At 48.1% G+C, this 17691-nt stretch overlaps 2 protein-coding genes across 4 annotated transcripts; one reads left to right on the forward strand and one right to left on the reverse strand.

The window, feature by feature from the left end:
• Window positions 1-144: 144 nt before the first annotated feature.
• On the forward strand, window positions 145-5032 carry GPATCH4 (G-patch domain containing 4). Of its 3 annotated transcripts, none has more exons than XM_082203982.1 (8): window positions 145-287; window positions 909-998; window positions 1442-1515; window positions 2001-2093; window positions 2508-2615; window positions 2851-2957; window positions 3121-3171; window positions 4024-5032. In XM_082203982.1, exons 2-8 carry the CDS (start codon window positions 917-919, stop codon window positions 4409-4411), a joined length of 903 nt encoding a protein of 300 aa, XP_082060108.1. In that variant the 5' UTR covers window positions 145-287; window positions 909-916; the 3' UTR covers window positions 4412-5032. The 3 variants fall into 3 exon arrangements, with proteins under 3 accessions (XP_082060108.1, XP_082060109.1, XP_082060110.1); XM_082203983.1 differs by having other exon boundaries at window positions 174-287; window positions 879-998; XM_082203984.1 differs by having other exon boundaries at window positions 183-287; window positions 849-998.
• A 749-nt stretch (window positions 5033-5781) lies between these two features.
• On the reverse strand, window positions 5782-17307 carry NAXE (NAD(P)HX epimerase). The gene is made up of 6 exons (XM_082203987.1): window positions 17104-17307; window positions 14040-14148; window positions 12725-12832; window positions 10617-10730; window positions 9421-9568; window positions 5782-6507 (listed from the first exon to the last, which is right to left on the reverse strand). Exons 1-6 carry the CDS (start codon window positions 17262-17264, stop codon window positions 6305-6307), a joined length of 843 nt encoding a protein of 280 aa, XP_082060113.1. The 5' UTR covers window positions 17265-17307; the 3' UTR covers window positions 5782-6304.
• Window positions 17308-17691: the final 384 nt, after the last annotated feature.

Consider the following 17691-nt stretch of genomic DNA (forward strand, 5'->3'; position numbering starts at 1 on the left):
AGCCACTAGCAAAAATCATTTATTTAAAAAACCCTTTAAACGCGCAGCAATCCAGCGCTAAATACAATACGGCCCCTAAACAAGCCGCTTTAACCCTCCCCGCTGGTCCCTTTGGTCACCTCTCTTCAATTCACCCACAATCCTTTGCAGCCAGGGCGTGGGTGGGGAAGGATCTTACTTCCGGTCAAGATGGCCGCGCCCGTGTTGATCACGTGTCTGCATCGAAAGTGAAGCGCCGCAATTCCGAGTGATCCGCAACTGGAGCTTTTTCGTTTTCTGGAGGACTGGTGAGCTGGGTGCTTTTTATTGTGGGCGGGGGTTGCTGGAGAGATGCGGGAGTGCAGTCCGAGGCTATTCCACCTTTGGGCAGAGTGGAGGGTCGCTGGTGAGAGCGTTTGAGTTTCCTTCCGCAGGGTTAAGGTTGTTGAGAGCTAAGTAATTCTCTTTCTTGTGTAGGGCTATGGTAGATCAACTGGTTTGCGTGCAGAAGGTCCCAAGTTGGCTGCTCCAGGCAGGACTGGGGGGAATTCCCTGCCTGAAATCCTGGAGAGCAGCTGCCAGTCAGTGTAGGTAATACTGGGGTAGCTGGTCCAAGAGTCTGATTCAGTATAAGGCAGCTTCCTCGGCTTCTATTTAAATCAGTCCTTTATTCAGAACCGTGAGGGCTGTAATTTTTCTTTTTCTTCTGGGGAAAGGCTGTAGCTCAGTAGCACAGTATCTGCCTTGCATACAGAAGGCTCAATCCCTGGCATGCCCAGTAGGGCTGGGGTAGGACTCCCTGCCTAAAATCCTGGAGAGGGACAGCCAGTCAGGGCTCATTCAGACTTCCTTTTGTGCCGTGTTTCTAGGCACAGGTCTGCCGCTCTTTTATTTCGCAGCTTCTTTATGTTCCATATGGGTCTATCCAGCTTCTATCATGAATGACACTGCTCAGCAGAATAAAAGCAAAGGGCTGAAATTTGCAGAGAAGCAACTGAAGAAGCATGGCTGGAAGAAAGGTAAGTGGGTGGGGCTTGTTCATGGGGATCTTTTGGATACATTCAGCCCCCCCTCCCATTAATGTATATGTATAGAACTGGAGCAACATTAGATTCATCACAGCATGGGGCAAAAGGATGGGGTGGGATGCGAAGAAATACTAGTCAAAATCTGTGTTTCAACTTCACACACACTAGCAGGGTGAGAAGCAGGAAAGTGCTTATCTAAAGACCTTAAAGCTTTTGTCGGTCCAGTATCATATTCTTTTTCTGTGTGTGTAGTGTTATGGCATGCACTCAGCTCTCGTTATGGTCAGACCCCGTGTGCCAGTTAAATACTAATCACTGTTCTAGCTGCTTGCTTTTTTGGAATGATATTTGGAACTCATTGGCTGCAAAGAACTCTGCCTCCTGTTTGTTCTTTCTCCTAACTGTGACTCCACTCTTCGCAAACTTTATTTTAGGCAAAGGACTTGGGAAGCGAGAAAATGGGATCTCTGAAGCCATAAAGGTCAAAGTCAAGTGTGACTCAGCTGGGGTAAGGAAAGTTATGATCTTGAGCCTGTGGGTTTAGAAAAGATTAGGGAGGCTGAATCTTTGATCAGCAAGTTCAGTGGAGAAGGAAGGAGCTGGAAAAAAGGTCTTGTCTTTAAAAGTGCTCCCTGTTGATTAACATATTATGGGTATGAAGTACTCTTCATCAGAGGCAACGGACACTTGACTGATTTAAATAAGGAGCTTGATCATAGAATATATTTCGTTTTAGCTAAAATCGGTTGAGAAGTGTCTATAGGTGTAGAATTCCTGGCCAAAACAAGAATAAAATTTAAAAAAAACACAGATAGCTTCAAAATGCAGGAGAGGGAGTCATAAAAGAGAGGCAGTGGGCTACAGTGTAATCGTCTCTTTGGTTTGGGATATGGTGTTGGCAGCCTTTGGGGCCCTGCGAAGTTGTGGGCAAAAGTGGCTGTCACTACTTTGGGAGAGTCTACAGCTCATAACTTCTGTTTCATTCCAACACAGGTGGGCCACAACCCAGCTGAGCAATTCACTTTCCATTGGTGGGACCACCTCTTCAATTCATCTGCTGCTAACATTGCTGTGGAGACTGGGCAGGTAAAGAGGACATACAACTTTGGGCTTTGGCATTGTTGGAAGGCCCAGGGTTTTGTCATGGTGTGGAAACTTATACAGTAGGTCAGAGGTTTTCAACTTTTTTGAGTCCACTGCTCCCTTGACCAACGACATTCTTTCTGCATCACCCCTGTGGGCCTCAGGAGCCCAGTTATGTCACCCCTTGCCTGCAGAGCTGGCAGCCTCTCGCCCTTTTTTGATCAGCCTCCTCTCCCCTCTCCTCCTCTTCCCTGTCCTCTGGTCAGCCACTGCTGTTGCCCTGGTTTCTGAGTTGCCCCCCTGCCCCAAAGAGAGGTGCCTCCTCACACTGCCTATTCCCAACAGCATGTGGTGATTGTTCATTTTCAGGCTTTGAGCTCTGAATACAGCTGCCCCTCTCTTTTTCCTCCCCTCTAGGATGGTGTCAAAGTGAAAAAGGTATCTGAGCAAGATGGAGTGATAACGAATAAAAAGCCCCGTAAAGCGCATGGGGAGAAGAACTTGGTCTATGGGCGCTTTGTGAAGGTAGTGAGATGTTAAAGATTCAGACTTGTGGTGTTGATGGTGGGGCTTGGCGTGTTTGGAATGGTTTGTAGCTCACTGGAAGAGCCCCTGCGCTGCATGCAGGAAGTTTTGGGCTCAGACACTCCCAGTTTAAAGGGATCTCCTATGGAAGGGCCATTTCCATTCAGAATGTGGCTTAACAGTGAGTAAAGATACATTTTTGGCCACCTCTGACCCATCTATGCCCCACTTCCAGGCAGCTACATTGACATCTGGTGGAGAAGAGCCTGTATACGTCGTCTCCTCTTCAGACAGCGACAAAGAGGATGAAGATGAGCAACTGGACCTATCTACAGCCAGGAGGTAACTAGGGGTTGAGATTGGGTTGGGTTGGCCTAGATTCACTTGGTTGGCAAAGAGGTCTAACCACACTTCCCGCCCCCCTTTTTTGCCTTGAGGGGCTGTGTGTGTATTCTCCTTAGCTGCAGGCTGGTCACTCCTTAACACAAGCTTTTCTCTTTCCCAGGTTGACTGATGAAGAGCTAGTCCAGGCCTGTGGAGGAAGAACAGCCCATAAGTGAGTATGGTATGAGAGTTAGCTGATGCGTCCCCAATTTTATGGGGAGGGTTGAGTTTTAACAACTTGGGCCAGTTTACCTGTGAGATCGTCATATCTCATATATGCCCACTTGACCACCACTTTGATCTGCGGAACTGGCAGAATTACAGGTCTCACGTTAATGCCCATTCTGCGTTTGTAAGAAATCAGGTTTTTTTAGTGTGGCAGCACCTACACTTTGGAACTCTTTTCCTATTGACACCAGGTGGGTGCTTTCGCTATACTCTTTCTGGCGCCAGCTAAAACCACATTTGTTTAGACTAGCCTACCTAGATACGTAGAATGTTTACATGTGTTTTAATCTGTTCTCAGCTAACAGATTTGCATGTTTTAAATGGCTGGCTCTACTGATAATTTTATTGTTTTATTCTGTTTGTAAATCACTTTGAGGTTTTGTTTTTACTGTCAAGTGGTATATAAATATTATAAAATAAATAACGTGTTTGGAACAGCCTTTGCCAACCCTGTGGCCTTCAGATATTTTTTACTACACCCTCTTCTTCCCCCCTCCCTTTGCTGATGGGAGTTGTAGTTCAGATTATCTGTGTAGCACTAGGTTGATTAAGGCCTCTCTGCAGCTAGATGTGCAGTGGGTGGTATTAAGTGCATGGGGGTAGGTGAAGCTCTTCTCCTATTTTCTTACACTGGCCACTGGTGGATTAAGTGACACTTTTCCACAAGCCAGATTTGGCCCATGTCTACCAGTTGGAGAACCTGGAGAAGTCATGAGCAAAGTTCAGAATCTTAAGAATGTTTTGGTGGCTGGAGTTGCTACTGCCACTCCCAATGTCTGTTCTGTGCACTTTCCAGAGGGGCTCGGCATGGCTTAACCATGACAGCAAAGCTGGCACGGCTGGAGGAACAGGAAAAAGCTTTCTTGGCTCGCTACGTCCAGCAAAAGGGAGGAAAGCAGGAGGCAACTGAGGCTGCCTTGAATGGCAGCAGCCCACAGCAAAAGAAAGCTAAGAAACGCAAAGAACGAGAAGGCGAGGCTGCGATTCATGAGAGCTTGGAAGTGACAGTAGATGAGGATCCCTGGGAAGAACAAGAGGAGGAGAAACCAAAGAAGAAGAAAAAGAAGAAGAAAAGGAAGCACCGGGAGGATGGAGAAAGCAAGAAAGGACCTTTGGTAGAAATTGCAGAGAAATGGCCAGAAATGGCCAGTCACAGAGGGAAGCCAAAGAGGAAATCAAAATGAAAGTGGGATGATAGCAAAGGGAATTGTGGTGGTGGTCTTCTGCTCGCTGAAATTCTTAGAGCCCAGTTCCTGCTGGATCCCATCTCGCTGCTGTCCCACATTAGAAACTTGCTGCGTCAACAGCACCCTCTGGCCCAGGGGTAGGCAACCTAAGGCCCATGGGCCGGGTGTGGCCCATTTGCCTTCTCAATCCGGCCCTCGGATGGTCCAGGAATCAGCATGTTTTTACATGCGTAGAATGTGTGCTTTTATTTAAAATGCATCTCTGGGTTATTTCTGGGACAAAGGAATTCATTCATTCCCCCCCCCCCCCAAATATAGTCTGGCCCACCACATGGTCTGAGGGACGGTGGACCGGCCCATGGCTGAAAAAGGTTGCTGACCCCTGCTCTAGCCTAAGCTCATTTGCGCACTTTGTGTCGTGGAGGCTGGCTGCTTAATTTTTTTCTTGTAAAGAATCGGCAGCTGGAAGAGTAAGGTGGCAAAAACACAGAGAGAAGCAGGGGGTTGTATCCAGTGAATCCCTTTTGCAAAGGGAACAGACCTCCGCTGGGTCTGGTCAAAACCTGCTCTAGGAGGTTAGGTAAATGGGTATTAAAAATAAAACAGTGCATGGCTCAATTTTGCTTGAAGGTGAAGAAACAACACTGCTACATCACACCAAAGTCCCAACATGGGTCCCATTCACATCATACAGTTAAAGCCCTGCAATACCACTATAAACAGTCCTGCTGGCTCCCCACAAATAATCATGGACGTTGTAGGTTTTTTTTATGGGTGCTGGGTGTTAGGAGACACCGATTCCCTTCCCAGAGCTACAGTTCCCGGAGTGGTTTAACCAATCGATCCCTCTTCCATGGGAACTCTGGTAGGGGAATGGTGGTCTCTTAACAACGTGCAATACCTTTGACAACCTACTACTCCCAGAATTCTTTGAGGGAAGCCATGACTGTTTAAAGTGCTTTAAACGTGTGAATACGGGTTCCATCCAGTGTTAATCCTAGTAAGATCAACAGACACAACAGTCTACTAATTTAAATGAATCTGCTCCGAATGGGACAAATGTTGGCTACAACCCCCATTTTTCATAATGGCCATCTATTGGCTGCTAAGAAGCCCAGAAGTAGGTTATCAGGGCATTAGCCCAACAGGGACATTTGGTGTAGCCAATATCCAGCAGAGGCACTTTCCTCCACACACAAGTCCAGTGTTTCTGCTCTCCCATTTCTTGTGTGCAGCAAGTGTAGAGTTCTGCCATGGAGCTGCCCCAACCTAAGGAGCTGGGCTGGATTGGTCCATGCACGGTTGGCTGCCCAGCTCTGCCCTAAAGGATGTCCACAAGTACAACAACAACAGTTGGGTGGTGTGTGTTTTTAAGCAAAGTTATTTTTTTAATCACACTATTTTTATTGAAGGAAAATGAAAGTTCTCTCAGTTTATTACAGTCTATAAAACAGTCTCTTCCTTGCACAAAGGAAAAGAATAAGATTCTCTTAAGGGGCCTTCCAGATGTTGCTGAACTACAACTCCCATCAGCCACAGCCAGCATGGCCGACGGCCAGGGAAGGTGGTAGTGGTAGTTCTAGTTCAGCAACATCTGGAAGGCCAAAGGCTCCCCACATCTGCACTGTTGTTCCTTTTCCCAGACACTAATCATACTTTTTTACAATGTGATGGAAGGCAGCCTTTTTTGGTTTGTTTGGTCTAAAGCTGTCGCAAAAGTCTTCTGATCCCTTCCCATATAGCTTTCAATTGCTGTGTGTCCACTTACGATCCAAGGCTACTTCTTAAGGCCTAACTTGTAACTCCAAATAATGAACCACCAAACCTTAACCCAACCTAATTTCAATTCCTCCTCTGATCCAGATGTCTCCCCAGCTTGGGGTGCAGTGGCTAGGAGAGCCGTAGGACGCAGTCTGTCTCTGGGTACTCCGGGAGGTTAAGGGAGTACTTCTTCTGCAGCGCTGCAGGCACGAATCTGCCGCCTAGGAAGTGGTAGCGTCCAGTGAACTGCTTTGCGGCCTTCTTGGGCGCAGTGAGAGAGATCAGCATGTCTGGCTGCAGCCCATCGGGGTTCCCTTTCTCCACGTCCCAGCCTGAAATCAAAGAAGGACAAGTGCTTGAGAAACAAGTTCACAGCCACTTTCCCTAACCTGGCGTGCCCTCCAGCTGCTTTGGACTACAACTCCCATCAGCCCCCACTCCAGGGGTGTGCTGGCTGGAACCGATGGAAGTTGCAGTCCAAAACGTCTAGGAAGAATCAGGTCAAGGAAGGTTGGTTTACATAGAGTCATGTGGTTTATCAATGTGCTACAACGCAGCAGCCAATATCAAACTTCTTTGTAACTCCCTTGGTGTGCAAGTAGTCCTTTATTCCGTAGAAGAGGCATGGCCAAACTTGGCCTTCCAGATGTTTTGGGACTGCAACTCCCATCATCCCTAGCTAACAGGACCAGTGGTCAGGGATGATGGGAACTGTAGTCCCAAAGCACATGGAGGGCCAAGTTTGGCCATGCCTGCCGTAGAAGGAAGATGCTTACCGCCCGTCAGGTTGCCAGAATAGCCTTGTCGACCAGGCTGCAAATCAGGAAGAGGCACGTGGCTTGAAGGCAAAGAACTTTATTGCTTCGCAACCAGAGATACCCGACACCAAGGCTCTCAAGGTATGAAAGTTGCAGAAGCTGGAAACCCCTCCCATCCTTTAAGTGTTTCTCTCTGTACATTCTTCTGGCATCATTCAGCTTTTCTTATCTGCCCTTTCTGTTTTTTAGCTCTCCTTTCTTGAGCTGGGGGGGGGGGAGAGAAGGGGCTGGAAGAGGACTGTCCTGCAACGCGGAAGATGTATCTTCTGCTCTCTCCCTATCAGGGTCTGTGCCCACACTGTGCCTCTCCCCTTCGCCCCTACTCTCTGGCTCCAAGACTTTCCTGATGGTTCCCTCTGTGGACCAGTCTGAGTCAAACTCAAAATCTCCCTCCTCCCCAGTGGTACTTCCTGGACAACTGGTAGCCACCACTCCTCCTTGTCTAGCCAGTCTCTGACACCACCTCAGCATTCATAGAGTGGCTTTTTGAATGTTTTAAGGTGCTCCCATGTACATTCTCTTACAACAACCTTGTAAGGTAGGTCAGAATTATCACCGTATTGTAGGGAGGGAAAGGCTGTGCTTGGCTGAGTGAGTGGGATCTCAACAGAAGGGTAAAAATGAGGTTCTTTAACAAGAACTGAAACTGAAACAACAAATAATGGGGCTGGAGTCGTCAAATGTTTAAAATAAGGATCTAATGCAGGCATAGGCAAACTCCGGCCCTCCGGATGTTTGGGACTACAATTCCCATCATCCCTAACAACCAGTCCTGTTAGCTAGGGATGATGGGAATTGTAGTCCCAAACATCTGGAGGGCCGGAGTTTGCCTATGCCTGATCTAATGCGTAGGGAGTTTTGATACAAAGTCACAATGTCGAAATGAAAACCCTGGTTAATTCAGTTACAGATAGGTAGCCGTGTTGGTCTGCCATAGTCAAAATAAAGAAATTCCTTCCTGTAGCACCTTAAAGACCAACTAAGTTAGTTCTTGGTATAAGCTTTCGTGTGCATGCACACGAAAGCTTATACCTGGTTAATTCAGTATGCTCCAAATTACAAATCCAACAGCTGACTGTTAAGTGGCTGCCAAATTGATCCACGGCTGGCTGGACCCATTTCTGCAAAACCGGTATCATGAGGCAGAATTCAAAATTCTGGTCTCTAAAAGATTCCTGCACTGCAGGGGGTTGGACTAGATGATCCTCGTGGTCCTTTCCAACTCTATATGAATCTATGATTAATGACTGCACAGCAACATACAAACATTTTAATAAAGCCCCAAAGCCTGATTTTACTCTGAAGTTGCAGCTGGTGCTTCCATGAGCCAGCCTAATGGTAGTAGCATGTTCTCCAAATTTTGCAGAAACATTTATTCCTTACTACCTCTTAGCACCCTGAAATCAGCAAAACAAGAACTATCTCTCTGAGGTTCTCCACCCTAGTTTTGGAATGTGAAATGCAAGGGCAGCTAACCAGGTCCCATCCAGGAAGCTGGGGAACAGCATTCAGATGGGGGGCAGGGCTCAAACCAAGGTTCCATGTGGGTGTGTCATGAAATCGCACACCGTTCTGCAATTGCTGCATTGAATTAAAATATTCATACTTTAAAATGCCCTAAGGCATCTAAACAAAACAAATCTGGAATAAAACCAAAAAGTCCCCAAGCCGTACTATTCAGATTCAATATACAATCAAAGAATACAGCTACCTAAAATAAAAGTACTAACTTAGATCCATTAATTGTCAACAACCCTCAAGCAGCAAACGGCCATCCTCCAAATTGGAGACCCCAAACAAAATTGGTTTCATTTGCCATCAAACCCAGAGCAGACTGGAAGCTTTAATCCCCCCCCCCAAAAAAAAATTATTTTGTAAATAAATGTTTCAAAATGGTGGCAGGGGGATGAAAGTGCTGCAGCCCGAGGGCTAAGGAAACCTTCGCTGACGACTGAGAATTCCAAACATGGTTGCATAATCTTTATAAAAGCCAGGTAACTCATCCACAAAGAGTGGTGCAAAGTGCCATAAGCAGCCCTGAATATATGCACAAGGCACAGAATATGGGACTGGGAGAGTTCATTAAGAACTGTTTTTTAAAAAAGTAAAACAAAACTTGCTGGTGGCTTCTAGTCCCCAAGGCTGTGAATTACTCCTTGCTTCTATCTGTGTAACTAGATATACATTATGCAAAGTATCATTATTATTTCTATTTACAAAATGAGTTACTGCAAAACACAAAGCTCAAATCTCCCTAAACTTGTGCAGGTTAAGAGTTCAGCTTCCTTTGGGCTCAGTCCTGGCTACAGAGTTTGAAGGGGGGGTTGGAGATGGAGCATGCAAAAAAGAAATCCATGTGCTACATTACACGGAAGCTGAAATAATCTTTGGGTACCCAGCTCAGAGAGCATCCTTGGCCCAACATACCAGAAGGGATATCGATGCTCACAATGGGGACAGTGACCTTCTCCAGAGTGCTCAGGATGGTGCCAAAGGGCTCTCGCACAGCCCCTTGGAAGCTGAACCCAAAAATGGCATCCACCACCAGGCCATAGAGCTCGTCAATGAATGCAGCCTGCCAATGAAACGAGGGGCAACAGGTTAGTGTAACACATGGGCTGTGACCAATGGCCTCAAAGGCCAAATTCTCATTCAGATAACAGGGAGGGTGTATGTGTGTGACGAGACAAAACACAAAAGTGGTCCAAAAAGTCAATGCAAATTTAGCTTTTGGAGAGTAGTCTAGTTTCTGTGCAACTCCCCCAAACCTCTATCCTCCAGAATACCAGGTGGTGCTAACAAGAGTTCAAGGAAACATTCCAGACAAAGAAAAAAAATCAGAGGAACATGGGAAGTAGGGCTGCAAACGAGCCGAGAATCGTAAATATAATTTCAACTCTTGACCTTCACATCCTGTGACACCCACCCCAGGCGCAGATCAGACCCACCCCCTCCTGCCAAACCCAACCAATTTTGACAGTAGCAGGAAAAAAGGAACGAAAAGTTAAGACACACATTGGTGTAGGCAGAGAGCTTTAAACCTTTCCTGATAGGGATGTCATTTGCCTTCTTCCCCACTTGTGAGGTTGATAACCTAGTCACTCCTCAACTGACCTGCAGAGTCACAAACTACCAACAGCACACATAAATCATTTCTTGCATATATCTGGCACTATTAGTTGAGCCAGCAGTACATGGTACCTCGGGTTACATAAGCTTCAGGTTACAGACTCTGCTAACCCAGAAATAGTGCTTCAGGTTAAGAATTTTGCTTCAGGATAAGAACAGAAATTGTGCTCCGGCAGCGCAGCTAAAGTGGTGCTTCAGGTTAAGAACAGTTTCAGGTTAAGAACAGACCTCCGGAACGAATTAAGTACTTAACCCGAGGTACCACTGTATATCATACCAAACAAGTTGGAGTTTCATTCCCTGTAATTTCCATATGGGCCCACAAAGCTAGTCTCGGGGTTCCCCACCTCAAGTTTACATTGCATTCCAGTTTATTTCCCCTATTTGCTGACCTTAATATTTTGGCTACTGCCCATAAAGATGTGGGTTCATGGTGTTTCTTAACCTGATCCAACACCTATTCTTCTGGGTTTTAGAGGTGGTGGTCTACCTACTTCTGATGGGAACTCCGAAAGGAACGGGATGTCCATTTTCTTGCACTGTGTGGTTAAACCTTCAAAAAGTGGCTTGTTGGGGCGTTTAGGGTAAAACAGTGTTGGCTCATAGCCCTGCAAGAGAGACATGATATTCATTTATTTATCTGGAACACTTATACAGTGCTACCTCGGGTTACAGACGCTTCAGGTTACAGACTCCGCTAACCCAGAAATAGTACCTCGGGTTAAGAACTTTGCTTCAGGATGAGAACAGAAATTGCGTGGCAGCGGGAGGCACCATTAGCTAAAGTGTTACCTCAGGTTAAGAACAGTTTCAGGTTAAGAACAGACCTCCAGAACAAATTAAGTTCTTAACCCGAGGTACCACTGTATCCTGGGGTTATAACCTGAAGAGGTCCTCAATGCAAATTACGAAGATTTGCACAACTGTATTGATTGACAAAGCCCCAAACAACTTAGGTCTAAGCTACCTCAGGAGCCATCTGACACATGGTATCGTAGCTTGATCACTGAGAGCATCTGCAGGGACGTCACTGGTCACCTCCCCAAGGTGGTGACACTTAATGGACAACAAACCATTGGATTTGAACAGTCCATACTTTGGCCACATCCGCACAATGCATATTGTCAGGGGTTCAGGAGCAGAGGCACAGGAAAGGGAGGAAACAGAGAGCGAGGGGGAGGAATCCGAAGGGAACATGAGCGATGACAGCGGCCCAAGATCTCCGAGTCTTTCCAGTGAATCGGAAGATTCACAGAAAGGAGCGCCAGTGGTCAGAGCAAGGGGGGGGGGCTTAGGGAGACACCACAAGAAGAAGGGACCAGAGGGGACTCGGAGAGCAGCAGTTGGAAATCGGGTCCCACTTGCCCAACAGGGCGCAGTAGGGAGGAAGGGTGCCAGGCATCGGGATCCAGCGGCTCGACACAGGCGGGAGAGCATGAGTCAGGATTGGCCACACCCCCATCGGGGAGCGAGGAAACGGTCAAGAGGAAGGTGGAAGGTTGGGCGCGCGCGCCAAGTTCAAATGCGCAGGAAGGCGGCACAGTAAGCAGCCCGGATAGGGAGCCAGGTCCTAAAGCCCGCCGCAAGGAGAGAAGGGTCCGGGGGGTCAGCGTCAGAAGAGTCCAGGAAGGAAGAGACCACGGGGGGCAGAGGGACCCAGAGAAGGAAGGAAAGGCGGAAGAGGTGGAGTAAGGCTAGAGTATTAAGTTGGTGCACAGGAGGCGGAGACTCAGACGGAGCTTCGCCGGTCTAGCTTCTAAGACGTAGAGCTGCACGCTGCGGCTTGGAATTGGAAACTGTAACTCAATATAAGACTTTTGTACAGTGAATGACGGCTAGCGTGATCCTCTGTGAGCTGGGATCTGGAAGCAGCTCTGACACATATTAAGCACTATGATACTTTACATAGTCATGGCTTCCCCCAAGGAATTCTGGGATGTGTAATTCATTAAGGGTATTGAGTTGTTAGGAGAACCCTTTTCACCCCAGAGAACAACAGTTCTTAAGAGTTCCTGTGAATATGGATTGAGAATTGTAGCTCTCTGTGGGGGATAGCAATCTCCTAATTCTCACTCTCTTAACAAACTACAGCTCCCAGAATTCTCTGGGGGAAGGAATAGTGTCACAGTCAACTGCTAGTAGAATACTTGTACCGTGGCAAGAAAATGTGATTTGTAGGGCTGTAGAAGGTTGACTGACTTATCACTAGATCATCTAAGAGAGCTATGTTTCTGACATGTCCTTTCAGGTTATCAATGGCTGCTAGCCACCAAAGCTACACTCTGCCTCCATGGTCAGAGGCAGTAATGTTTCTGAATACCAGTTGCTGGAAACCACAGGACGGGAGAGTGCTCTTGTACTTGAGTCCTGCTTGTGGGTTTCCTACAGGCCACTGTGAGAACAGGATACTGGAGCAGGTGGCCATTTTCCTGACCTAGCAGGCTTTTCTTATCTCCACTGAAAACAGCCAGTTCCTACATTACATGCCACATTAACCACATCCACGAGCTCAACCCCCAGCCCAATTCTGCGTAAGAATGAAGCACCGTTTGCAAACAGGCCCCATGATTTCTACTGAAGGATAAAGGAGCAGGACACTCACAAACATTTTCAGGTGCCGGGCGCAAACCAGGCCGTCTCCTCCGTTGTTTCCAGGGCCACAAACAATCAGGACGGTTGGCTGGTTAATGGTGGAGTCGAATGGGTAGGCCTTGTGGGAAAAGGAGAAGACAAACAAAAGAGTTTTCTGTGAAGAGATGAATTCTGTGATGATGCAAATAACCCGTGGATAGAAGTATCAATTGAAGTATTATTCTCATTTGTTTGACTTTTTCGTTGTTGCTTTGTTTAATAACAACAACAGGCCACCCATCTGGCTAGGTTTCCCTGGTCACTGGGCGGCTTCCAACATAATATAAAAACACAGCTTAAACATCAAGCACCAAAAACTTCCCAATACAGGGCTGCCTTCAGATGTCTTTGGAAAGTCATGTAATTGGTTATCTCTTTCACATCTGATGGGAGTGCATTCTACCCCCTCTGGCTGGTTCCCTGTAACCTCACAGTGAGGGAACCACCAGAAGACCCTCAGCGCTGGACCTCAGTGTCCAGGCTGAATGATGGCGGTGGAGACGCTCCTTCAGGTATACAGGGCAAAGGCCGTTTAGGACTTTAAAGGTTAGCACCAATTTAATTGGTATTTTTGTTTGAAGCTACCCAGAGTGACTGGGGCACCCCAGTCAGATGGGTGTGGTATAAGAAATGAATTACTATCATCATCATCATCATCATCTGATGGAGAATTCAGTATCTCAAGCACCTCACTTTTATATTATTTTTTTAAGTGCATTCTTCTAGTCCTTATGAGTTCACAAAGATGCATCAGGAACCTCTGTGGAGGAAGTATGGGATAAACTGGGAAGGGCAATGGGGCTGGTGGGGTGGAAGCCAAGGAACCCAACAGCAGTCAGAACCAGAGCCAAAGGCGCATGGAGCCAGCTAATTCCACTTTCGTCTCCATCCGCCTCGCGGCTGAATTCTACAAAAGCAGCACTGGGACTACAGAGGAGGAAGGTGACAGCCACGGCTTCCCCTGGGACCATTGTAACTAAGAAGGCAGGCAAATGGGGGCTGGCAGAGCACAGGCTGAGGTTGGTGGTGCTGTGCCCCTTTCATCCTAATGTGGCCCTCCACAGGTTTTTTAGAGTCCAACTCCTATCAGCTCCATCCTGAAAGGCCAATGGCCAAGGATGGTGGGAGTTGTAGTCTGAGAACACGCAGAGGATCATAGGTTTCCCCATCCCTGTTCTGCAGCATCCTGCAGCAAGTAGTTCCACAGGTCATTCTCAGGCACGGCCATCCCTTCAGCCCCAGCTTTCGGCACCATTCGACTTGTTCTTTATGCCCGCAACCCCTACCTTTGCAATGGCTGTGGCGCAGCTCAACCCAGCCAGCTCCATCAGCTGATCGACGCTGAACTTGTACTCATCAAACAGTTCTTGGTCTATGGCTTGAGCTTCCTTCTGGCTGGCCAGGAGAAGACAGAATCTCTTAGCACAACATTATCCTCGTATTTTTTTTGCCTGAGATACGTTTAAGTCTTGTATCCCCACTTTCATCCTTTATCCACACGCCTTTCCTGTACACAACAGCTTTATGAAGAAGGTCAGGCAGAGGGAAGGGGCAGGTCCCATCTGTACTATACATATAAAGCAGAATCGTACCACTTTAAACAGACATGGCCTCCCACTAAGAAACCTGGGAAGTGTAGTTTGTTATGGGTGCTGAGGGTTGCTGGCAGACCCCCTAGTCCCCTCACAGAACAGGTCTGTTTAACATCCCATTTCTCTTCCCAGGGAACTCTGGGAACAGCAGCTCTGGGAAGGGAATAACTGTAGTCTAACAACTCCCAAGATTCTTTGGGAGAAGCCATGACGGTTTAAAGTGGGATCCTAAACCATGTGCTGCTCTGGTTTGCCAGAAGCGGCTTAGTCATGCTGACCACATGACCTGGAAGCTGTACGCCGGCTCCCTCGGCCAATAAAGCGAGATGAGTGCCGCAACCTCAGAGTCGGTCATGACTGGACCCAATGGTCAGGGGTCCCCTTTATCCTTTTTTAAACCCCCTTGGCGACACATCACACATAACAACTTTTAGGCAGGTGCTGGCGACATGGCCAGGAGTGTTCAGACCCCTGGGCTCTCACTTGTGGGGTGCCTCAGGGTTCTGTCCTCTCCCCCATGCTTTTCAGCATTTACATGCAGCCACTGGGAGAGATCATCAGGAGGTTTGGGCTGGGTGTTCATCAGTATGCGGATGATACCCAGCTCTACCTCTCTTTTAAATCAGAACCAGTGAAGGCGGTGAAGGTCCTGTGTGAGTGTCTGGAGGCGGTTGGAGGATGGATGGCGGCTAACAGATTGAGGTTGAATCCTAACAAGACAGAAGTACTGTTTTTGGGGGACAGGAGGTGGGCAGGTGTGGAGGATTCCCTGGTCCTGAATGGGGTAACTGTGCCCCTGAAGGACCAGGTGCGCAGCCTGGGAGTCATTTTGGACTCACAGCTGTCCATGGAGGCACAGGTCAAATCTGTATCCAGGGCAGCTGTTTACCAGCTCCATCTGGTACGTAGGCTGAGACCCTATCTGCCTGCAGACTGTCTCGCCAGAGTGGTGCATGCTCTGGTTATCTCCCGCTTGGACTACTGCAATGCGCTCTATGTGGGGCTACCTTTGAAGGTGACCTGGAAACTACAACTAATCCAGAATCTGGCAGCTAGACTGGTGACTGGGAGCAGCCGCCGAGACCATATAACACCGGTCTTGAAAGACCTACATTGGCTCCCAGTACGTTTCCAAGCACAATTCAAAGTGTTGGTGCTGACCTTTAAAGCCCTAAACGGCCTCGGTCCAGTATATCTGAAGGAGCGTCTCCTCCCCCATCGTTCTGCCCGGACACTGAGGTCCAGCTCCGAGGGCCTTCTGGCGGTTCCCTCACAGGGAACCAGGCAGAGGGCCTTCTCGGTAGTGGCGCCCGCCCTGTGGAATGCCCTCCCATCAGATGTCAAAGCGATAAACAACTACCTGACATTCAGAAGACATCTGAAGGCAGCCGTGTTCAGGGAAGTTTTTAATATGTGACATTTTAGTGTATTTTTCATCTTTGTTGGAAGCCGCCCAGAGTGGCTGGGGAAACATAGCCAGATGGGCGGGGTACAAATTATTATTATTATTAGGCATCTATGGACACAACGGTGCCTCTAGTTCTTGCCCACTCTCTGCCCCCTGGGCTATGAGGCAGGGAGGGTGGTTATTTCCCCACCTGCTTGAAAAGCAGATAGAGCCGGAGGAGGAAGTTGGAAGAGTGACCGCCTTTCCCGCGTCCTTTTTCAGCTCTCTGTGTGTTTTCAAAGGCTCAGATCTCATGGACTGGAGTTTTACCCAGATTGCTTGGGAAAGTGAAGTTTGTGTGACTGTGCTTTCTTGATCTGGGGGAAAGAATTGACTAGAATGGGTGGCACCCACAGCAGGAAGCAGGGACCCTCTGGCCCTCCAGATGTTGCTGGACTACAAATCCCATCAAAACCAGGCCACTGGCCAGGAGTCAAGAGTCCAACAGCAACATCTGGAGTACCACAGGTCCCACCACCCCAGATGGATCAGTATCTATCTATACAAACATATAAAGCCCTACCCTATTCTGTTTGCTTGCTTATTTATTTTTTGTGGCATTTGTACCCCTCTTTTTTAAAATATTGATTTTTTAAATTAGATTTTCAAAGGTTTTAACAAATTTAATTCACACACAATATATCATTCACCCCTCCCTCCCTGATGTTTTTATTCTTATCCTTACTTGCTGCATTATATTGGTTGCTAAGCTCCCCCCCCCCCCATATCTGGAATCCTACACACGATTTCATATCGCTACAATACTTTGACAGATCTTACCCCGCTCTTCAGCCAGCCAACCCCCCCAAAAAAAGTTTTAAACGATTTTAATCTTGTGAATTCATGTCGTTGTAACCCACCCACCCTGGGAAAGCAGAATAAGAAATCAATTATTTAGTCTAAATATACAACAACAACAACGCAGGGCGCCTTGATATCACAGGCTCGCTAATCGGATGAGCGAGGCTGCAGCCAGGAAGTGCGCTCTGTGCATGCTCGAGGGCACTGCCAGTCCTTTACAAGTTGCACTCCGGAATCCTGAAGCTGAGCACAGGTGGCGGCGGCAGGTGGGGCTCAACCTCGGCCTCCTTCCGTGTCCACTGACCAGGTCTTTGCAAATCACCCCCAGGCCTTCATCCCCCTTGAACCGAAAGCGCGTGCTGCTGCTTCTCCTGCTAGCTCTCCCTTCCCTCCCCGGGCTTTTTTCCAGGACGGTCCTCCGAACCAGTCCGAGAGGTACGCGGGGCCGCGGCTCGAACCCGGCCCTCCAGGAAAAAGCCGCTGGGCCCCGGCTCTCCCCTCCAGTCTCACCCGAGGTACTTGGGTCCCTGCGCGGCCCCAGACGCCGCCGCGCTCTGCATGGCTCCGGGCGAAGGCGGCCAACGCGGGGCCGGGCAGCGCCCCGCTCGAGCCGCTCTGCAGAGGAGCAGGCCGAATCCCAGCAGAGCCGCCCGCCGCAGCCCGGAGGACATTCGCCCCGACGGAGAGGGAAGCCTAGCCGCGCTCGCTAGGCCGCTCCGGCTTGCCGCTGCCAAGCGCCGCCCTCTCTCCGGCCCTGTTGCTGCTGCTGTTGCTCCTCCTGCTGGATTGAATAAGTCTCGGCCCCCCAACAGAGTCCGAGCCGGAATGGGCAATTCAATCTAGCTTGCTTGCTTGCTTATTTATTTATTTATCTATCTCTCTCTCTCTCCACCTTTTCCTCCAAAAAGCTCATGGTGGTGTATATACAAGACCAGAGTGAGAACTTTGTTTTATAAAATTTAAACACCGCTTCATTGGTGTTTTCTTAAACCCTCAAAGTGGTTTACAGATAAAGATGGGACAATGAAACTATCAATAATAAAAATACTGCTACTAATAATTTTGACTTTGGAGAAGCTGAAATAGCCACAGGTTGAA

This window comes from Podarcis vaucheri, assembly GCF_965113315.1.
Source record: "Podarcis vaucheri genome assembly, chromosome: 16".
NCBI classification, from domain to species: domain Eukaryota; kingdom Metazoa; phylum Chordata; class Lepidosauria; order Squamata; family Lacertidae; genus Podarcis; species Podarcis vaucheri.